The 22,807-nt window shown below is 45.0% G+C and overlaps 1 protein-coding gene across 9 annotated transcripts in view; it reads left to right on the top strand.

Annotated features, from left to right (window-relative positions):
- The first annotated feature begins 1,068 nt into the window (after positions 1-1,068).
- The window catches only part of DZIP1 (DAZ interacting zinc finger protein 1), a 48,633-nt gene continuing 26,894 nt past the window's right edge, over positions 1,069-22,807 (top strand). For 2 of the 9 annotated variants that reach the window (XM_011224189.3, XM_011224188.3), the window contains exons 1-10: positions 1,070-1,340; positions 2,004-2,101; positions 2,468-2,679; positions 3,428-3,643; positions 3,750-4,307; positions 10,268-10,352; positions 13,073-13,197; positions 15,317-15,478; positions 19,486-19,623; positions 21,305-21,367. In XM_011224189.3, coding sequence (XP_011222491.1) covers positions 3,608-3,643; positions 3,750-4,307; positions 10,268-10,352; positions 13,073-13,197; positions 15,317-15,478; positions 19,486-19,623; positions 21,305-21,367 — 1,167 coding nt within the window. In that variant the 5' untranslated portion in view covers positions 1,070-1,340; positions 2,004-2,101; positions 2,468-2,679; positions 3,428-3,607. Of the gene's footprint in view, positions 1,341-1,401; positions 1,534-2,003; positions 2,102-2,467; positions 2,680-3,427; positions 3,644-3,749; positions 4,308-10,267; positions 10,353-13,072; positions 13,198-15,316; positions 15,479-19,485; positions 19,624-21,304; positions 21,368-22,807 lie in introns of those variants that run through there. The other 7 variants (XM_034665389.1, XM_019799053.2, XM_019799054.2 and 4 more) reach the window with 7 other exon arrangements.

Genomic DNA, 22,807 nt, shown 5'->3' with positions numbered 1-22,807 from the left:
GCAAAGCAATGGCCTTTCTACTTCATAAAGCCTGAAAATTCTTCCTAGAGATCTTTACCCCTCCTACTCAGAGGATTCTTATGGGCTCTTGGATTCACTTTCAAACTTAAGCATTTTAAAATTCAACAAATTTAAAAATTTTACCAAGGCCGTCTTAGGCCTAATGATTTCAAGTAAAAACTAAAGAAAGGAATTCACATAAATCCTAATTAAACTATTACTAGGGTTGAAGCCTTGTGCTAAATAAAGTATGGTACAAAGTTGATTTGGTTAGGGAGAAGCACAAGGAAAGGCATTTTACAGTAACATGTTACCATCAGCAAAGATTCTGTAGTTAATCCTTCCTAAGTGAAGAACGATTTTTGCTACAGCAGACACTAACATTTTGCATTCCAGTCACTCAAAGTCCTCAATCTGGATCAACCTCATGTTGTTAAAATGATACATGCATACTTTCTGGATTACTCCTTGTTTTAAGATACTGAATTTTACCCAACTGTCAGACCAAGCGTTCCAATTTTAGGGTAAAAATACATCACACTACTCATGTCCCACGGCATCTCCTCTCCCCCCACTGCCGAACTTTCTACCAACAGAGAACCGTGCTTTCCGTCCTAAAGCGGACATCACCGAAAAAGACGCGGAAACCTACGTGGGTTTAATCCTTGTGTGCTTGCATGCAGAGTCCCTAATCCCGTTTCCACGTCACTCAAATGTAGAGCTGCATTAGAAAGCCTCTTCAAGGTTCCTTGCATCTGCAGACTTCTGCGATTAAAATGCATCTCTTCTTGGGAGAGAATTCACATAAAGCACCCATAGTAAATTAGCTAGCTGAGGGCCAGGCCAACCGCAGGGCAGGGCTGAATCTGGTTTCTCTCTGAAAAGCCTTCCCGGGGAGAACATCCCACGCCAGCAGCAGAGCGCGCCCCGGCACCACGTGTCTGCACCAACAGCGGGATTGGCGGAGCACATTTTAGCGCTGCGGTCGAGACGTGCACGGTCCCGCCCAGCTGCCAGAGGAGCTGGGACGCTGAGAGGAGAGGCCAGAGGGAGATCGCAGAGGGGAGGGGGGCGGGAGGGGGGTGGGGGATCCTGAGGAGCCAGCGGCCCGGAGTCCGAGGGCCCGAACGGCGCCAGGCTCGCCGCGCCACAACTTGCTCAAACCAGACAGGCTTCATTCTGCGCCCTGGAAGAAGGAGCAGGCCCGCCGCTTCCCGCTCGGCTGCTCCTCCGCCTCCGTGGGCCCCGCCTGCGTCAGCAGTGCTTCTGGGGTCTGGTTACCCAGCGTCGCCCCCGTCCGCCTGCAGCGCCCGGCGCCCGCCAAGGAGCGCGCAGCTGGGGTGAGCCGAGGGCCGGGTTGCTCCAGGAGCCCTCGGGAGCCCGCGGCAGACCCGACATTTAGGTGCCTTTAGGTGCCGGCGTAGCCCCCGGCCGCGAGCCGAGGCACTGCAGACCCAGCTGGTGTGGCTGCGGCAGCCCCCCACTCCCCGTTTCCCTTCTAACGGACAGTGCCGGGGCCTCACTGGAGCCCGTGTAAGCCGGCCTTTGTCTTTGCGGGTTCGGCGGGCCACACCGCAGCGCGCGCAGGAGCCGAGGCGCTGCGCCGGGCTGCAGCCCAGCCCCGGGATGGGGGGCGGAGGGAAGGGGAAAGCGTGCCCCCTTCTTTCCTGTTCCGGCCATCTTGGGACCGAGATTCAACCAAGGGGCAAGGATGGCCAGCAGCGCGGCTCTCTGCGCCCGCAGCGCCGGCAGCGAACGTAGCCCCGCGCGCCTCCTCCTCCGACCGCAGTGGGGGCGCGCGGAGAGCCCCCCACGTTCAGCTCCGAGGGCCTGGGCCCAGAGCATGGGTGAATCCCCCTAACAGGACAGAGGCGCAGAAAATAGGAGGGATACGGGCCGGGAGCTGACATTTACTTAACTAAATGCCGAGTTCATTCAATCATTCTTTATCCACGTGTCCATTTGGCAAATTCTCAACCCTCTCTGTGCCTGACCTTTGCTAGGTGCTGAGGACATAACGGTGAGCAAGAGAAATCACTGCCCTTGTTCCCGCTGATCCTGCAGCCCAGTGGATGGAGCCCACAGTCCACAGACCTGCCAGGTCGGTAACCTGACGTCCTTTAAACAGGTTGGGAAACTGAGGCATGGGGCTGACATAACTTGTTCTAGGTCAAGCAGCAAGTAAATGGAAGAATCAAACTTTGAACCTAGGTCAGTAAGTCTTTTATGCCAGCTGCAGTGAACAGTTAACAGTTCTTTGTTTCCGAAGGCCCACTGAAAGTTATTTGGATATAGAGTTCATATAAAGTCGTCTAAAGTGTGTTCTCTATTTCCTGGATGCTTTTATATGGGTTTATTTCTAGTTCACAGTATCTGAAAAGCGCTAAAAATATTTGACATTACAACTTTGCTATAAGTTACTCTGAATTGTATTTTCCTTTCTTCTATTCACCTATCTGGTTGTTAGGAAAAAAAAAATTTCCTGATGGTTGTTCCAAGCAGGGACTCCCCGGTGGATTGAGGAATGTGTGGCTTTTCCTCAGCTCGTTGGTCTCTGTGGTAGCCACGGGCAGCACCCAAAGGACCCCAAGAATGAAAGGCCTGTGGTCTGCAAGTTGCTGCTAGAGATATTTTAGCCTGTCCAGATAACAGAATGCAGCTGTCATACAAGTTCCTAAGGTAAACACCAGGGCCCTCTAAAACTTGATGGTACAAAGCTGATGGTTAAAGTTCCCCTCCGTATAATTTTTTTTTTTCACCTTCACATTTTGAGACTGTATCCTTTTGGAAAGACAAGTAAAGTATTACTATCTGGGGAAATTCCTAGATTTGTACTTCTATTAGTATCTTATATTTAGGTAGGCAACTCATAGAGGAAGAAAACCTCCATTTTTAAAAAGTATCTTGGGTGTAAGAAATTGAGAAAGCCTGACATCAAATATAATGAGCTACGCCCCAAATTTAATTTTTTAAACAATTTCATTGAAGTATAATAGACAAATGCACCCTTCATTTTCAATGTACAATTGGATAAATTTTTATAAATATATAAATAGCCAGGTAATCAACAAACAGCACAATCAAAATACAGAACGTTTTTTCGTTATACCTTAGAAGTGTCTTTCTGCTCTTTTGCAGCCAATTCCCCTCCATTCCATTTAATTTTACATAGTTTTGTTGCTTAACGTTTTTTAAGTTGTGTGTGAAAGATGGGAATGAATAGGCATTTCTAATCTCAAAACCTAAGGCGAGGACAAGAGTGAATACCCGGAGGCTGGCAGCCCGGGGGAATGTGGCTCCCTACCTCTCAGGGACAGGGAGTGTCAGCCCCAGAGCCGGGGAGGGTAGTGGCCCAGGGAGCCAGCGCCCAGGAGATGCCCTCTCCGGGTGGACGCGCTCGGCCACGAAGTCTTCTCTGGTCCCGCAGGGCCTTGGGCGCACGCTGACCGCTCCGGGGCAGGGGCGCTGCCATAGCAACGGCCTGGACGCCCAGACCTTAGGCCGCCGCCGCCGCGGAAGACCCGGCCATCTCCCGCTTCCGAGGGGTGGGGCGGCGGCGGCCCAGGAGGCGGCCCGGGCCGGGTAGACGGGACCGCCCCCTCCTCGGATGCCAGCGGAGGCGGCGGATCTGCTTCCAAGCATGGTAAGAGCGGGGAAATCGGGCAGCCAGGGGATGTGGGGCTGGCGGCGGCCGCGCGTCCCCGGGACTCCCAGCTCCCGACCACCGCCACGCTGTCTCCTTCCGGCAGCCCTTCCAGAAGCACGTCTACTACCCGCTGGACAGCGGCCTGGAGGGTCCCGACGCCCCCGCAGCTGCCTCGGCAGTGCAGTCCGCGATGGCCAGTGCCGCCCACAGCGCGGCGTCGGGCCCCCTGCCCTTCTTCCAGTTCCGGCCGCGGCTGGAGAGCGTGGACTGGCGGCGGCTGAGCGCCATCGACGTGGACAAGGTGGCGGGGGCCGTGGACGTGCTGACGCTGCAGGAGAACATCATGAACATCACCTTCTGCAAGCTGGAGGACGAGAAGTGCCCGCACTGCCAGTCGGGGGTGGACCCCGTGCTGCTGAAGCTCATCCGCCTGGCGCAGCTCACCATCGAGTACCTGCTGCATTCCCAGGAGTTCCTCACCTCGCAGCTGCACAGCCTGGAGGAGCGCCTGCGCCTGAGCATGGCCGAGGGTGAGCAGAGCAAGAAGCTCCTCGCCAAGCAGGCTGGGGAGATTAAGTTACTCAAGGAAGAGTGTAAACGCAGGAAAAAGATGATCTCGACCCAGCAGCTGATGATCGAGGCTAAAGCCAGCTATTACCAGGTGGGACACTGCCCTGTGATTCCAATTCATAATCCAGTAAAACTCTTCGTCCCCACCCGCCAGGATATCGAGAGCCCTTTCCTAGATCACTGCTCCCCCCGCCCCTTTTTTTCCAATAGTTAAGCAAACTAGTAATTGTAACCGACAGGTGACATGGTTCGTTACCTTCCATAGACGACCACAGGATTAACAATTAAACAATGTCCGCCGTGCTTTACGGAAGCCGTCTAAATGCCGGTTAAGAAGCTGCGTCCTTCTTCTAATCGATGTAATGAAAAATAAACCATGTACAAATTGCTGTTGATGTCTGCCCCCAGATGATCTGGTATGATTAAGTTTGTGGGGGTTTTATTTCTCAATATTTCCAAACTTACAGAAGGGTTGTAAGAATAGTGCAAAGAACTTCATAAACCCCTCCCCCAGATTCTCCAGTTATTAACATTTGCCACATTTGCTTTATTTCCTCAGTCTCTCTCTATATACTATCATTTTTGAACCATTTGACAGTGAGTTTCAGACTCCTGACTATTTCAATGTATATATTTCCTAAGAACAAGAACACTGCCAAATATAACAATATTAGTGACACAGAGGAACAGAGTGCTTTAACTGAACAGGTAGTAGTTAAAACATATTTTATTACTAAAGCAATAGTATTTTAAAAATAAAAACCTCTTGCTTTTCTGCTTTTAATCTCTATTATGAGTTAGACATTGGGCTCAAGATAAATACTGTAATTTTTGAGTATAACAGAATCTGTGTACTTATTTTTTTATCGATTAGAGAGTCAACAATGTTAGATAAAGATAAAGATACCTTTGATAAAGATATTAAAGTAACCAACAGGCTGACAAGATTGATTTCATGCCCTTACATTGTAGTCACTTTGGCTAAATGGGAGTTAAAAGGCCTCCGTGAATGGGACGCCTGGCTGGTTCAGTTGGTAGAGCATGCAACTCTTGATCTTGGGGTCGTGAGTTCCAGCCTTGTGGTGGGAGTAGAGTTTATTTCAAAGAAAAAAAGAAAAAAAAAGCCTCAGTGGACTTAGGCAGTAATGGTGTGGTTGATAGTGCTTAGGACTAACCCGACAGGAGCCTCGGAAGAAGTGTACTTTAAAGAATACTGTTAGAAAGCCTAGTGACCAGCCCTGGGTACACAATCCTGAGGTATAATCCTCAAATAACACCTGACGTTGCTAATTGCCTATTTGTTTCATAAATGCCATTTAGAAACTACATATTTATAAATAATGCTGATGTGGCCTTTTGTAAATATATTTATTATACAATGAATAGAATGGATTCTATTTCGACATTAAAAATAATTTAGCTTGGGGCGCTTGAGTGGCTCAGTTGGTTGAGCACCCTACTCTTGGTTTTGGCTCTGGTTGTGATCTCAGGGATTGTGAGACTGAGCCCTGCATCAGGCTCTCCACTCAGCGGGGAGTCTGCTTGAGGTTCTCTTCCCCTCTCTTCCTACGTGGTGCAGGCCTGCGTGTGCGCACGTGCTCTCTCTCAAATAAATAAATGGATCTTAAAATATGTTAGCTTTGGTAGTAATCAGTGAAATGTTAAAACCTATAACATACAGAAATTTTATGTTGATGAACATTTTTTCATTCTTTTAGTTACCATAGAAATAGCTGTTAGTAAAGATGTTCAAGTGTGAACGTTATACGTGAATAAAGGTAATGGCTCATTTTTATCAGGTGAGTGACACCTGCCAACTCGGCCACTCAGCAGACTCTCTGAATGATACTGTTAGGTGTATGGCGTGCCCAGGTGTGACCATGAAAAGGTGGAAGTGACCAGACCACTTTTTCCTACTCGGTGTAGTATAAATACACTCTACTGGTTTTGGTGACTTGCCATTACCTCTTGATGGAGTCTTTGAGCAGTTGAGTGCTTTGGGGTGACAGTTTCAGAGTTAGACTGCATGGGTTTAAATCCTAACTAATCCACCATGCAAGTCATGTAACACCTAGACCTCCATTTCCTCATCTGGAAAATGAGAACGTTAGCAGTAGCTACCTTTTAGGGCTATTCTGAGAATTCCATGAGGTAATGTATGCGTGGCTTAAGGAAGTCTCAGTAAACGGTATCTGACGTGTGCATGTTGATTTCTCTTGGTAGTGAGCCCTGGCTACCCGTGATCTCTGCAAATCCTTGCACTTTTCCTAGGAGCTGAATAGTGGTCACAGTGCTGATTCTGTGAGAATCAGTGATTCAGGGAGGGGGAGTCAAGTGCTGCTAAGAAAAGTTGGCACATGAACTAGCTGTAACTAAAATGTTACAATTATTTTAACTTCAGATTCCTGTGTTTGGGGATATTTGGCCTATGATAAAATTTACAGGAAGACCATTGATTTTGTTGAAATAGCTACTTGACCTTAGCCTGCAGTCATTAATTTGTGTTTAAATAGAGACCTCCAACATCTGGGGAAGTCTCATGGCCGTGTGTGAAGGCTGGTGTGTACCAATGATCTGGCTATCAAATTATTTTTTTAATTAAAAATTTAAAAATACCAGTGGATCATAGCAGGACTTAGACTCATTCTAAGAAGACCTTTTGTTCTCATAGCTGGAAGGCTTAGATTCCTCTCCATGCTTTAGCACCACAGGCAGATTTGGGAATCTGTCAATGAATTTCTGACCCTGGTTGCAGTTTTCCAGTGTCTTGGAGTTAGAGATGAGTGTTGGGGGTAGAAAAAGCATGCATTTTGCAGTCAGAGAGACATAGTTTAAAATACGCTTTTGATAATGCTGTGACCTAATTCATTCCCCACACCCCCAGCCAACCCGCTCAGCCAGGAGGCTGCTTCTCCCTCTGCCTGCCACTCCCCCTGCTTGTGTGCACTCTCTCTTTCTCACAAATAAATAAATAAAATCTTTAAAAAACAATAAAAATAAAAAGGACATCACCAAGGTCATGTAGGTTTTCTCCTGTGTTATTTTGTAGGAGTTTTATAGTTTCACGTTTTACATTGAGGTTTGTGATCCATTTTGAGTTAGATTTTGTGGAGGACGTGAAGTCTGTGTTGACGTTCATTTTTTTGCACATGGGTGTCCAGTTGTTCCAGCACCATTGTTGAAGAAACTATCTTTGTTCCATTGTATTGTTTTCACTCCCTTGTCAAAGATCAGGTGATGATATTTATATGGGTTTGTTTCTGGGCTCTGTCTTCTGCTGCATGGGTCTGTCTGTCTGTTCCTTAAATAATGCTACACTGTTTCGATTACTGTAGCTTTATGTAGTGAGTCTTAAAGTTGGGTATCATCAGTCCTCCAACTTTGTCCTTCCCCTTCAATACCATGTTGGCTATTCTGGGTCTTTTAACAAACTGTAGAATCAGTTTGTTGGTATTCACAAATCGCTTGCTGGGATTTGGATTGGGATTGCACTGAACCTACAGATCAAACGAGGGAGAATGACATCTTGACAATATTGAGTCTTCTTATCCATTAACGTGGTTATTCGCTTACTTAGTTCTCCTTTGATTTGTTCTTCAGAACTTCGAAGATTTCCTCATATAGATCTTGTACATATTTTGTTGGATTCATACCTAAGTACTCATTTTGGGGGGTGCTAATGTAAATGGTGGTGTGTTTTTTATTTCAAATTCCACTTTTTCATTACCGGAATATAGGAAAGTTGACTTTAGAATATTAATCTTATATCCTCCAACTTTGCTATACCTCGTTATTAGTTCTAGGATTTTTTTGTCAATTGTTTTGGATTTTCTATATAGACATTAGTGTCATCTGAAAACAAAGAAAATTCCGTGTTGTCCTTCCTAGTCTGTATATGTGTTATTTCCGTTTCTTGCTGTATTACAACAACAAGGACTTCCAGCACAATGTCTGTCTCTACAAGCTTGGAGGTGGTGGTTTGCTCTGTGTCTTCTCCTCTCTTATGGATCTAAGAAGAATTGTTGATTTTTTTAGTCTGTTCAGCTTTTTACTTATTGTTAGGATGGAATGGCAATTTTCAAGTTCCTTACCTGCATATCCAGAAACTGAAAGTCTTCCAACTTTGTTTTGACGTTTTTGTCATATAAAAGTTTTTCATCTTTTTAAAATTTTTATTCTTGTTTTAAAGATTTTATTTATTTGAGAGACAGAGTGTGCAGAGAGAGAGCCTGAGTGGGAGGGGAGCAGAGGGAGAGGGAGAAGCAGACTCCCCGCTGAGCAGAGTGCCCCAACATGAGGCTCTATCCCAGGACCCTGGGATCATGACCTGAGCCAAAGGGAGACGCTTAACCGACTGAGCCACCCAGGTGCCCCAGAAGTTTTTCATCCTGATGTAGTCAGAATGTCAGGCTTTTCTTTGGGGAGTAGGAACCCCTACTTACCCTGAGCTCCTGGCTTTTCTGTATTATTCAAATAGTTAAAATATCTATTTTCCATTTTTAGAAATTAAAAGCCACACATTCTAGATTTCTTCATCCTTTCCTTTCTCCAGTGCTGTGCACGGCGTTAGAGCCCACACTGACATCTGAGTCAGGAGGGCAGTCCGTAAAGTACTGTGAGGAAACCCTAAGCAATCATTAGCAGCAGAGAAGGCTGGAAAGATACGTTCAAGTTTCCCTGAAATGCAATGCCAAGAAATATGCCATCCTGTGGGTTTTCTGGGAAAGAGAATGTGAACTTGAGGTGTAGTTCTCCTGATTCAGAGTAAGGCAATACTGTGCATGAACGTGTTAATAGCACAATGGAGATGAAACTGCAAAATCCAAACTGGGAGAAACTCTGCAGGACACATGTTCAGTCTCCTCGGCAAACGAATTGCAAGGAAAAAGAGAGATGGAGGGTCAATTTATAGATCGGAAGAGAGTTGAGAGACATGGTGAGCTGTTGCAGGATATGGCCTTATTTAGATCCTGATTCAACACAAAACACAGTAAAAGTTTTTTCTAAGACAGTGTGTAAAATATTGGAGAAAAATAATATTTTTAATGTGTTGATATTAAGGAATTAATTTTCACATTTTAAAAGGTGGAATAATAATATTATGATTGTGTTAGAAGCAAGTCCTTTTAGAGATAGATTCAGAAATACTAACAAGTGAAAATATATAATATCCACAGTTTAATTCAGGATAATCCAGGGACGAAGGTATAGATGAAACAAGTTGAATGTTTACTTGAAATTTGAATCAGTGTTCAAGTGGAAAATGGAGATGTTGGTAGAACTGATTTTTTTTTTTTTTCGGTAAAATTCAGTTTAGGAAGCTAACTATTTCTAAGCATGTGTTCAGTCATTTATCAATGCTGGGCTCTGGGGATAATACTAGGAGTAGGATAGACAAGAGCCCATGCTGTCAGGAATAGGACGTTCTGAAACCGAGAGGCACGGGGCAGGAGACAATAAACAAGTGAGGTGTGTGTACATGTGGAAATAGTAACCGGTGAGACGTGCAGTGTTGAAAATAAGGCAGCGGGACGGGACGGGGACTGGCGGGAGGACCGCCCGCAAAGGTCTGGCTGAAGACACGCCATCCCTCCCCAGTATAGCAGACGCTCCAGGAACGGCTCCTGACTGTCAAGAAGGAGCCGGGGCAGTGGTTTGGGGCAGGTTCAGGTGGGGCACAAGCCAATGCAGAGGCTGACGCTGGCCTGCTTGAGGGACAGAAAGAAGACCGGCATGGCTGGAGGGTCCCCGAACAAGTTGGTGACAGGCTGGGAACCACCTGATTTACAGGAGCAGCATTCAGTTCCTGAAAGCACCTCATGGGCCACCTTAGCTGCCAAGAGATCGTTTTCACCACCTTGTGCTCGGTTTGGGGAGAACACCTGGTTTACAGTTGTCTTTCTACTCCTGCTTTTAGTGTCCCCTGCCGGGGTGGTATCTTTGGGGGGAAAATTCCCAAGAGGTGGAGTTTTAGGTACCCCAAAGTTAATTGAACTTAGGTGGGAGGACACTCATTGCAGACCCTTGGATTTGTTGCTCTCTCCTTTTCAGTGCCATTTCTGTGACAAGGCCTTTATGAACCAGGCTTTTCTACAAAGTCACATTCAGCGCCGCCACCCCGAAGATTCTCACCTCGGTAAGTCACAAGCTCAACTTCAAAGAGTCGTTTTCCTTTGGGTACCTTTTTCTTTTTTCAGTGAGCCATGGTCCAGGGCATCTCTCAGTCCTTTGAAAAGAAAGTATCATAGTCTTCGTTCATTCATTAAGTAAATCTTGACCCCCTACTACGTGCCATGCATGGCACCAGGCCCGGGGATATGGGCACAAGCGACACAGACGATGTCCTGCCCTCCGGAGTCTTAGCATTCTATTAGGAGGGGCGGAGGAGACACACTTATACAATAAATGAGCGGTTCTTTTCAAATGGTGGCAGATGCAACAAAGAAAAGAAAACAGGGGAATGGGCTGGAGGTGGTCAGCAAAGGCTTCACTGAGGAGGCGCTCTTTGATCGGAGACCAGAATGATGAGGCCCCAGCCTGGAGAAAACCTGGGAAATGAATATCCCAGGCAAAGGGAGCTCTGGATTGTTGGGGGTGGGGGATGAGAGGGAGGCAGCACGGCGTGTTTGAGGAACAGATGGAAGGTTAGTGGAGTAGAGCAAGCAAGGCAGTCATGTGCGGGGCGTGGAAGGGGAGGAGGCTGGGTCACCCGGGACCTCGAAGGCCCCCCCTGGCCAGGAATGTGAGTAGCTCCTGGTGGAAAGCATAGCAGCAGTGGTAGATGCAGGTGGAAGAGTGAGGGGGGCTGCCGGAGTAGCCCAGGTGAGTGACATGGCCATGGGACCAGGATGGTACCAGGGAAGACCAGAGAAGTGAAGATGGAGAGGACATGTTCCACACAAAGCCCACAGAGGTGTGACTTGGCATGAGAGCAAGAAATAAAGAAAGACCATTCTGGGTTTTTGTCCTATATGTTTGGGTGAATGGCGGTGATGTCTACTCAGATGGGGACCTGGGGCGGAAGCGGGTTGAGGAAGGAGAATGCAAGTTCGTGTTGGTCAAGGTAAACTTGAGTCACACGTACAATCGCCACCCAAGTGGAAATGCGGGGAGTCTGGAGGTCAAGGGAGAGGCCCATGCTGCAGAGCTGGGCTGGATGAGCTCACCTAGGTGGGGAAGGGAAGACAGCCGAGGGCCAGCCCTCAGGCTCTCCCAACCTTAGGTGCTTGGGAGGAGCAGCAGAGGGCAGTGAGAAATAGTCCTGGAGGCAGAAGGGAGACCTGGGGAGTGTGTTGTCATGGAAACCAAGGGAAACACGGGTTTCAGGAGGGAGGCAGTGGTCCATTTATTGAACGTCCCTGAGGCACAAAGTAAGATGAGGACCAAGGATTGATTATTGCTGTCACGATGGCTGCTGTTGATCTTGACATAGCAGCTTCAGTGGATTGGTGGGGACAGAAGCCCAAAGGGAGTGAGCCGACCAGAGAATCAGGTGAGCAAGTGGTCAGTAACATTTGCTGGGAAGGACAGTAGAGACACGAGCCATTGTCTGGAGGGAAATGTGGAACCAAGGGAAAATTTTTGTTTCCTTTGATGTGGGAGATATGAAGGTATGTTTGGTTACTGATGTGAATTAACCATGTATAGAGGGGGGAAATTAAAGAAGCAAGAGAGGGCAGGGCTTCTGTGGCTTATCAAGGAACCAGGTTTCCTGTTATCTCAACGTTCTTAAGGTAAAATAAATGCCAGGCCTTATTTCTCCATGAGCAGATCCAAGCATTCTGCCGATTGCCTACAGAACGGCAACCCACAGAAATTCTCATTATGGTCTTAAATGCTTTTAGCATCTAAATGTGTGTGCTCCTAGCTTGTTACTAAGTGCTTGCTTTAGTCTCCTTTTTGGGCCAGTCTGTTTCCATTCCTGCCTATTTCAGACAAATAGATTTATTTAGGAAAGAGCTAAGCTTTGTATAAACAATATGAACAGCTGAAAATTCCATTTGTAAGTCATGGACCACTGATACAGTTTAGCAGTATATTGGAGAAGTTGGGAAGATTAAATATTTTAATTAACCTACCATTCTTCAGTGTGAAACTGACCTTCTTTCTCTTCTGTTTCAGTATCTTATTCTATCTCATACTCGTTTCAGAGAGTATTTCAGACTCTGAAATGAGTATTATTTCTTCAGGTCATCTTTGAGATTCTGACTTTCTACTTTGGTTTCCATACCTTTCATGTCTACACTCACAGACACATGTATATCCATTCAGTCATGTGCACATCTTCATGTAAGTACATGTACATAAAGTACCTTCCCTTCACCTGTTGCTTCCTTTTACAACCTTTTGGTACCTCGTTTTGGCCCTGTGGACAGCGAATGGCCCCAGTTTGCATTTTGAATGCCAGCTTCTGTTTGTCATAGCACTGATGGGGTTCTCAGGAAAGTGTGGTGGGAGCCAGAAGGATGGTGACCATAGCGATTTCCAATATGGCAGTACCTGTTGTGGAAGTTGTAGCTTCCCTTCTCTTGAGACTGGCATCTCCAAGAAGAGCCCAGGATTATTCCTTGTCACCATTATCATTCCCTGAATGGGCTCTCGCACTGTCTCTGGAGGATAATCCAACACAGTGGCTGAAATAATCTGCTACGAGTTGTAATTCAGCACCCCGTAACATGAAGGGCTGCAAGCAAACACTAACGAGCAGAAATTGGCTCGTGTGGCATGAAAAAGTAATAGTATCCCAAGTCAGAGCACTTTCCTTTGTCTTTGTCTTATAATAGGACTGTACCCCATAAGCTTTCAGATAGGTTTCAGAGGAGGTGGTATTTTAATAGCATATTTCTGTTGCAACAGAGTATAAGAAAAAGGCACAGACCGATAAGCTCCAGAGTGAGATTGACATGCTGAAGGAGCAGCTGCAGCTCACCAAGTCTCAGCTGGAGGCCGCACAGCACGCCCACGCTGTCAGGTTCTCTAAGGTAGGGGACTGAGCTCTGAAACGGTCACAAGGTGGGAAGGACTGGTATGAATTCCTTTGGAAATGTCTGGTGGAATTCATCTGGTCCTGGGCTTTTCCTTGTTGGGAGGTGTTTGATTACTGATTCATGTCCTTACTCATTATTGTATTGGTCTGTTCAGATTTTCTATTTTTTTCATGATTCAGTCTTGGCAGGTTGCATGTTTCTAGGAACTTATCCACTTCTTTGAGATTGTCCAATTTGTTGGCATAGAACTGTACATAATAGGCTATTACGATCCTTTGTAATTCTGTAGTGTCCATTGTAATGTCTCCTCTTTTGTTTATAATTTATTTGAGTCCTCTTTTGGTTAGTCTAGCAAGAGTTTGTCAGTTTTGTTTATCTTTTCAAAAAAACCAGGTCTTTGTTTTGTTCATCTTTTCTATTGTTTTTTCTGTTCACTATTTTATTATTTCTGCTCTAATCTTTATATTTCCTTCCTTCTGCTAACTTTGAGCTTAGTTATTTTTTTCCCTAGATCTTGACATGTAAAGTTAGATTGTTTATTTGCGATCTTTCTTTTTTTCTTAATGTAGGCATTTTTAGCTGTAAATCTTCCCTCTTAGAACTGCTTTTGCTGCATCCCTTACATTTTTGTATGTTGTGTTTCCATTTTCGTTGATCTCAAGATATTTTTGACTTCCCTTTTGATTCCTTCTTTGATCCATTTGTTGTTCAGGTGTGTATTGTTTAATTTCCATGTATTTGTAGATTATCCAGTTTTCCTCCTGTTACTGATTTCTAGTTTCATACCATTGTGGTCAGAAAAGATACTTGACATAATTTTAGTCTTCTTAAATTTAGTAAGACTTGTTTGTGACGTAATGTATAATCTATCCTGGAGAATGTTCCATGTGCAGTGAGAAGTGGACATTCTGCTGACATTGGATAGTATGTTGGGTCCATTTGGTACATAGTGTTGTTCAGATCCTGTGTTTCCTTACTGATTTTGTGTCTGGATAACCTAGTCACCATTGAGAGTGGGGTATTAAAGTCCCCTACAATTACTGCATTGCTGTTTATACCTCTTTTTTGTTTCATTGGTATATGCTTTATAAATTTGGGTGCTGCAATGTTGGACACATAAATATTTACAATTCTTACATCTTCTTGATGATTCGCCTCTATATTATTATATAATAACCTTCTTCGTCTCTTGAGATATTTTTTTTTTTTTAATGTAGGCATTTACAGCTATAAATTTCCCTCTGAGCACTGTTACGGCTTCTCCTTTTTTTTTTTTTTTCGGTTTGTTGTGTTTTAATTTTCATTCATCTCAAAGTATTTTCTACTTTACCTAGTGAGTTTTTTGTTGGCCCATTGGTTGCTTAAGAGTACGTTTTTAATTTTCAAGTATTCACGAATTTTCCAGTTTTTCTTCTGCTATTGATTTCTGGCTTCATTCCATTGTGGTTGGGAATACACTTAGCATGATTTCAATCTTTTAAAATTTATTGAGAATCTTTTCTGACGGAACATAAAGTCTCTCCTGGTGAGTTTTCCACACACATTTAACATGATTGTATGTTCTGGTGTTGTTGGGTACAGTGTTTTGTATGTTTATCAGATTGAGCTGATTTATTGTGTTAAGTCCCCAGTGAGATAAAAAACCAAAAAGTGAGGGTCACCGAGAAATCAAAGGCTGATTGACTAGACCTTGAATTTAGCTTGTATAAATACGAATTTGTGTTTTTTGGGGGTGAGACGGGACTACTGTATCCAAATTGATACAGTATTGAGGGTGGTTCCTCTGCTGAATAGATATTTTCTTTTAAAGTATGTTTACATTTTACATATTATTGCATATCTACGTTGCAAGTTCATAGATCACAGAACTCTTGAGACTTTGGGCTTCTGTGTTTGTGTTTTAAGAGCTGTAAGGACGAAAGGATGCTGTGTGCTGTTTTTGGTTTGGAACAACCACTCTGCGCATGGCCATTAAATGAAGCGCAATTGCAAACCTACTGATACACACAATACGAGCTGCCGAGGTGGAGGTGAAGCTATGTGCATTTATTTAGAATTTTGCATATTTGCTTCATATCAGAACTTTTAAAGCCATGCATTAAAATAATTTCAGGAATACGAAATGCAAAAAACAAAAGAGGAAGAATTTCTGAAGTTATTTGATAGATGGAAAGAAGAAGAAAAGGAGAAACTAGTTGACGAAATGGAAAAAGTCAAGGAAATGTTTATGAAGGAGTTTAAAGAATTGACTTCCAAGAATTCAGCATTAGAATATGTAAGTATTAAGCCAAAAAGTCCTCATAGTATCGGTAGGGTTGTTGCCTTGAGAGGTGGCATTAGAATGGCATCATGGCCAGCAGGTCTAGAAATTACTTTACTGTGCCCAGACACCCCTCCTCCCGAGAGTGCTGAGGGAACTCGAGACATACAGAAGACAGAGCAAGTCTGCAAAGTTGCATCTTTGAGAGTGGGAACTTTGGCCCCCAAACGCATGTCCAGAGCACTTGGTACATTTGAGGGGCATCAGTCTGGCTCAGTCACTGGAGCATGGACTCTTGGTCTTGGAGTTGTGAGTTTCAAGCCCCACACTGGGTGCAGAGATTACTTAAAAATAAAAAAATCTTTTTTTTCTTAAAAATTTTATTTGTCAGAGAGAGAGAGAGAGTTTAAGCAGGGAGAGTGTCAGGGCAAAGAGAGAAGCAGGCTCCCCGCTGAGCAAGGAGCCGGATGCAGGACTTGATCCTAGGACCCTGGGATCATGACCTGAGCCGAAGGCAGACTCTTAACTGACTGAGCCACCCAGGTGTCCCCAAAATTTTTTAAAATCTTAAAAAAAGAACACTTGGTACATTTGGTACCTTTGGTCAGATCATAGAAGAGGGTCTCCCTTTCCTTAGCTGGTTAGATTTAGATAGCCATAAACTATAAACCTCTCCCTGAGTTTTGAAGCTTTCAGAGTTCCAAAGGAACTTTCTGGAAAGGCTGACACAGTCAGGTCACCATTGTGGAACCCAACCCAGAAAGACAGAAGTAGAACCTGTTACTAGTTCCCTTCCTGACCGCAGGCCTGGCTGGTGAGGAGGACAGGGCATCTGAACAAGCAGGATGTGGCTAAATGAGCTTCCATCCCCTGTGGGAGCAACCTTGGTCCCCACTGCCCTGGTCACGTGCATAAACAGAGACACGCATCTCTGGGCTGGGACCTCAAACTCTGTGACAGCGGCCTTTGTCTTCCAGGGAAGAATTATCTGAGCTGGATGGGCCGCTCAGTTCTGAGTCACCCTTGGGAAAAAGAAGCAAGATCCTTGAGCTCCCTCTAGGGGACAAGCTTTGCAAACTAAAATGGAGGGTATTTTTGGAATATGGCTAAGGGCCTTCTCTATAATGCCATGAGCTTTTGCACAGGAGTTGGCAAATCACAACCTGTGAGCCGAATCTGGCATACTACCCGTTTGTTTTTGTTTTTATTTTTGTTTTTGTGGCCAGCAAGCTAAGAAAGGTTTTGGTATTTCTAAATGGTTGAAAAGAGTCATAAGAATATTTCACGACACCTAAAAATTACATGAAATTCCCTTTTCCGTGTCCACAAATAAAGTTTTATTGGCACCCAACCACATGTGTTCCTTTACATTTTGTCCCTGGTGCTTTTGTGCTGGGGCCGTAGAGCTCTGTGGTTATAATCAAGACCGTATGTGTCTCCTGCAGCTGGAATACTGCCTGGCTCTTTACAGAAAAATGCTGCCAGCCCCATCATATCTTTATAAAGCAAATGTGGCAACATGTTAACGATTGATTGAAATGGGTGCTTATGGTACTATTCTTCCAATTTTTCTATAAGTTGTAATTTGCAAATAAAAGACTGAGGGGAAATAGATGTGGACAGTGCACTGTGTCTTTTTTCGTAGGGCTTCCTTTAGGCAACTTTCTGTATCGCCTTTTTTCGGTTGTCGCTGGTCCTAAGCATCAGAGCGCCTAGGCAGTAATTTCTCTGTGCTTTCTTCCAGAACGCCTGCCCTAGGGGCCTCTCCTGCACCCCTATTTGTGGCTCAGAGCTGGGTGCCATGTCACCCACGGGTGGATGACAATACTAACCAATTTAAGACGGGCTTCTCAGGGACGCCTGGGTGGCTGAGTTGGTTAAGTGTCTGACTCTTGATTTTGGCTCAGGTCATGATCTCAGGGTTGTGAGATAGAGCCCTGCTTTGGGCTCTGCACAGGGCAGGAGCCTGCTTAAGAGNCCCCCCCCCCCCCCCTAAAAAAAAAAAAAAAAAAAAAGACTGGCTTCTCACGTCGTCATCAAGGCCAGACTCCTTTTTTCCCTTGTGATAAGCTGACAGAGTTCTTTTGCCTGAGAGTCCCTCCACGGTCCTGGCCCCCGGCTCCCTGCCCCCAAGAGAATAGTGGGTTGGGACTTTTCCCCACGTAGGACTTTTTTTTACCACTCCTACTCTTTTGGGGTAAAAAACAGCTTTATTGAGATTTAGCTTATAGACCATAAAACTCACCCACTTAAAGTGTACAGTTCAGCGGTTTCTACTATGTTCGCAGTTGTGCAACCATCCTTACCATCATTTCAGAATGTTTCATCACCCCCGGGAAGAAACCCTGTGCCCATTGGCACTCCCTCCCACAGGCCACTGGCGCCCACACATCCACTTTGTGCCTCAGCAGATCTGCCCGTTCTGGACGTTTCATGGGAATTGAATCCTACACTATATGATCTTTTGTGAGCAACTGCTCCCAGTTAGTGTAACGTTCTCGAGCGTCATCCGTGTTGTAGGGAGGCGCCTGTCCACTATCTCATGCCTTTGTCATTGCCACCTGATGTCCCACTGCGTGCGTGTCGCACTTCCTTGGTCCGTTCATCGGGTGACCACATGTGGGTTGTTTGCCCTTTTTAGCAATAGATGGTTTTTAAGATGATCATTTATAATAAACTTCATTTTTGAGAATAGTGACAGGAACATTGAGCACATGGTACAGAAAATGTCATAGAAACCCCCCTCTCCTAGCCCTGTACACAGTTTTCCATATTACCAGCATCCTAAGTGGGTGTGGTACGTTCGTTTAGCTGAGGAGCCCATACTGATACAGTCGTATTAACCAAACTCCATCCTTCAGTCCAACTTCTTCAGCTTTCAGCTAATGTCGCTTTTCTTTTTTTTTTTTTTTTTTTTTTTTAAAGATTTTTATTTATTCATTCAACAGAGATAGAGACAGCCAGCGAGAGAGGGAACACAAGCAGGGGGAGTGGGAGAGGAAGAAGCAGGCTCATAGCAGAGGAGCCTGATGTGGGGCTCGATCCCAGAATGCTGGGATCACGCCCTGAGCTGAAGGCAGATGCTTAACCGCTGTGCCACCCAGGCGCCCCTAATGTCGCTTTTCTGTTCCAGGATCCTATCCAGGACGCCACGCTATATGTAGTCGCCCATCCCCTTAGACTCTTGTCTGAAATAGTTGCTCCGACTTGTTCTCAGCGACCCGGACAGTTTAAAGAGTACTTGTCAGTAGGATCCCCTCTACTGGAATTTATCCAACAGTCTTCTGGTGCTTAGACTGGGCTTATGGGTTTGAGGGACAAAATCCTCAGAGATAAGACATAGTTTTCACCACATCGTATCGAGGGTCATCGTCTCTTCATGATTTATGATTGTTGCTGTTGACCTTGAGGTAGTGTTTGTCTGGCTCCTCCACTGGAAAGTCACCCCCCCCCCATTTCCTACTGTACTCTTTGAAAAGAAGTTGCTCTGTTCGGCCCAGATTTAGGCCGGGGAACTATGCTCCCCACCCTTTTATTTTTTCAGTTAACATATTACCATCTGTGATTTTTCTGGGGGCTTTTGCCGCTGGTGACTTTGGGAATAACATAACAAGCAAAAGGCAAAATTAAAACCCCATGTCCCTGATGGGTTCATCGGCACCGTTGCTGGATGAGGCTGGCCTTAGCACTAAATTATGGGGAGAACCAGCTGTACCCAGTTCCTCTGTTTCCAGCAACAGCTATGCGCCCACCAGAAAATGTAAGACCCATTGTGTAAGATTAGAAAGTTAGGGTTTCCTGGCCCTTTTTCACCCTGTGCATGTTCTGCTGGAAAAACTGGAAAGCAGTAGGAAGAACACTGGAAAACCATTAGGTGGGAGAAGCAGGAGAAGCAGAGCGAGCCTTCGGTAGGACAGTCAGGTTTAACAGTGGCCACACTGTTGCCCAATTTCACTCTCTGTCTGTTTCAGTCTCATAAAAGTACAAACATCTGTACCAGCGGTTTGCATCTTATTTTCTAGCAACTGTCAGAAATCCAGAAGTCCAACATGCAGATCAAGTCCAACATAGGCACGTTAAAGGATGCACATGAATTTAAAGAAGACCGTTCTCAGTATCCCCAGGATTTCCAAAATGTGATGCAACTTCTTGACAGTCAGGTATGTACCTGTGAGCGGTCACTGTGGGAGGGGCCTGATTTTAATTAGTGAAGTGGTTTACAGCAAGTATTACCTACAGAGAAAGGGTTTGTCTCTGTCAGTAACCACGAAGCTAATTCTTTTCTTCTTGTCTCCAGATACATAATAATAGGTGTTCATTAGATGCTTGTTGATTGACTAATCGATGTAGACACAGAACAGTTGGCAAAATTGTTTCCATTTTTGCTAACATGGTAGCCCCTTGAATTGTGTGGCATTACCTCGGAGTTTATTTTTCCTATTTCAGATGTAGGTCCCACTTTCAAAAGGCATAGAGAGACACACTGAAGCACTAACTTTATTTTTAGAGCTTAACTATATGGCTACATTGGTGTACAGATGGTCTTTTTTCATTTACCACGCCTAGTTAGCATGGCCCTCCGTCATCGGCTGCCATTCCGGCAATTTTCGTCATACTCGTTTTAGGGGAACATTGCTTTTTTTCCCCAGGAAACAAATAGAGATCAAAATTTATGAATTCAGGATCTTGTTTAAAAGAAAAAAAGAATAACATTTAGAAAAGTAAGTGTGTTTTTGAAATATAGACAACTACACCCGTTGCATACTTTGGCGCTCATGCCCTGCCTCCCTTCCCCCAGTCCACCTTCCACCTCGCGGCCAGGCTGCCCACGTTCCCTGTCCCGTCTCATCCTGACCAAGTCCGGAATGCTTAACCGGTGGTCAGGGTCCCCGAGGATCTGGACCCTCTGCCATCCCCCCCTTTCTTGGCTTTACCTTGAGGGTCCCAGCTGCACCAAACAGCCCATGGCTCCCCGAACACGGCTTTCTGTGTTTTGCTTTTGTCCTCGTGGCTTTCTTCGTCATGCACCTCTCGGTTTTTCAGGACCTCTGGCTTACTCCTTCAGCTGGGGCAACACCTCTTCTAGAGAGTTCTCCTGGACCTCTGGGTTATTGCATTTCTGTAGTCCCCCCAAGCAGGACCTTCTCACATACACATTGCAGTGGGGGGTACTCTGTCATTAAGTTGGCTTTCCTCCTGCGCAGGGCAGAGCACGTCCCCGAGCCCTCCCCTCGCCGGCCACGGCAGCCCAGCGAGGTCCCTGGGATGTGGAAGGAGACCAGGAATCGTGTCTGGTATTGAACTGTTGACAGTTGCTCCCCGCAAGCTGGTCTCTCAGGAATTAAGGACTCAGTTACGAAATCCCAAGGTCCCACCTACATTTCTTGTTTCCTTCCTGTGAGCTGTGTTGTCAGATCAGAACCCCAGGCCTCAGAAATGCCAGTGCTGCCTTTTAGCGCCTCAGATCGGCCTGCTAGCACGTATTCTTGAGAATATTTTATGGGAACACAGCCACGCCCACTCACTTACTATTATCTGTGGATGTTCTCCAGCTGCTGATAGCAGCAATCGGGTCAGGTGGCCCCCAGAGCCTAAAATATTTACTTTTAGCCCCTTAACAGAAAATGTTTGTTGACCCCTGCCGTAGAGTTTAAGATCAAATCCCAGTGCAAATGTGTTTAAACATTTTTGAGTCTTTATAGTTAAAAAAAAAAATGCCTGCTAAAATGTCACCAAGGCAGTCGTTGGGTTCCACAGGTGCCCACTGAAAAGCTTCCGTTTCGAGTCGATCTTATTGTTGCATTTGCACATACGTGCCTCTTGTTTTGCTGTGTTGTGTAGGAAAGCAAGTGGACCGCCCGGGTTCAAGCACTTCATCAAGAACACAAGAAGGAGAAGGGTCGGGTAAGACCAAGGAGCCCATGGTCTGTCAGTGGGTCATTTTTTAAAAGAATATCTGTTTTTTCTCTATGACAAAGGTAGTATTTGTCCACTTAATAAAATTTGTGGAGACGTGTGACAAAAATTAAAATTGCTTAATTAAAATTAAATTGCTTAATTAAATTTAAATTAAATTGCTAATTTAAATTTTAATTTGCTAATTTAAATTGCTAATTTAATTGCTAAATTAAATTAAATTGCTTAATTAATTGCTAAATTAAAATTAAATTGCTTAATTAAAATTAAAATTGCTTAATTAAAAAATTAAAATTCGGGACACCTGGGTGGCTCAGTTGGTTAAGTGTCTACCTGTGGCTCAGGTCACCATCTCAGGGTCCTGGGATCGAGCCCCACATTGGGCACCCATGCTTCTCCCTCTCTCTCTGCCCCTCCCCCCCTGCTCATGCGCTCTCTCTCTCTCTCTCAAATAAATCTTTAAAAAAATAAAATTACTTATAATTCAATAATCACTGCTACGACTTTGTTATAATTTTTTTCAGTCTGTGTTCTATGCCATAAATAGTGTTTCTGTAATATAGAAACCCATACCTGGGGTCTTACAAATTTTGAATCATGCTTTATAACTGTATATGCTTTTCGCTTAATATATTCTCCTGTTTTAAAATCTCTTCAAAATGGTGGGTTTTTTTTAATGGCTGGAGAAGGATCTTGTGGATGTTTTGTAAGTTAGTGATTCCTTCATTGTTGGATGCATCGCTTCTGACTTTTTCACCTTGCAGGCAGAGTCTCAATAATCTTTAAGAAAGGCAAGGATTGCTCACGTTAAAATCATTTTAATTAGAACAGTTTGATGCTAATACTGCTTTTCAGCTGAGTGCATCACAAATTTAAGTGTGAAAGTGTTCACGCTGCTGCAGAAAACCTGACGTACTTTTATTTGAGATTTTAAGAAAGGGAAACTTCTGTCTCTTTTTTCATTTCATATGTATTTTGTAACCCATTGTGTCCCCTGTGTCTTACTTAGCCTGGGCTGCTATAACAGAATATGGTAGACGGGTCGCTGACAAACAGCAGACATGTGTTTCTCACAGTCTGGGGCTCTGGGGATCGAACAGAGTTTGTAAAGTGAGGTCATGGCTCTGTGTGGGTGTGAGGCCCGTGTTTATTTCTCCAGCCTACCCTCTGAGCTGCAGATGGGCTCGCCAGCTTTGGACCTGGTATCTCCGGGGCTTCCTGAGGGTAACGTGTTTCAAATGATGTGTTTTTCCTTTGTCCAGTGGCATCCTGGTCGGAGCAGTCAGGTGCCCACCTTGAGCCCCATCTCAACCTCAGTGCCCAGCTCCCAGCCACTGGAAGGGCCTTCCACATGTCTCACATCTGTGTTCTTCTGCACATTTCCGTGGCTCCTCCCTTCCACCGAGCCCTGCCTTTTCTAAAAGGACC

Source organism: Ailuropoda melanoleuca, chromosome 7 (assembly GCF_002007445.2).
Source record: "Ailuropoda melanoleuca isolate Jingjing chromosome 7, ASM200744v2, whole genome shotgun sequence".
Taxonomy (NCBI): domain Eukaryota; kingdom Metazoa; phylum Chordata; class Mammalia; order Carnivora; family Ursidae; genus Ailuropoda; species Ailuropoda melanoleuca.
Note: the sequence above shows the minus strand (reverse complement) of the source record. Positions and strands in the feature narration are given on the sequence as shown.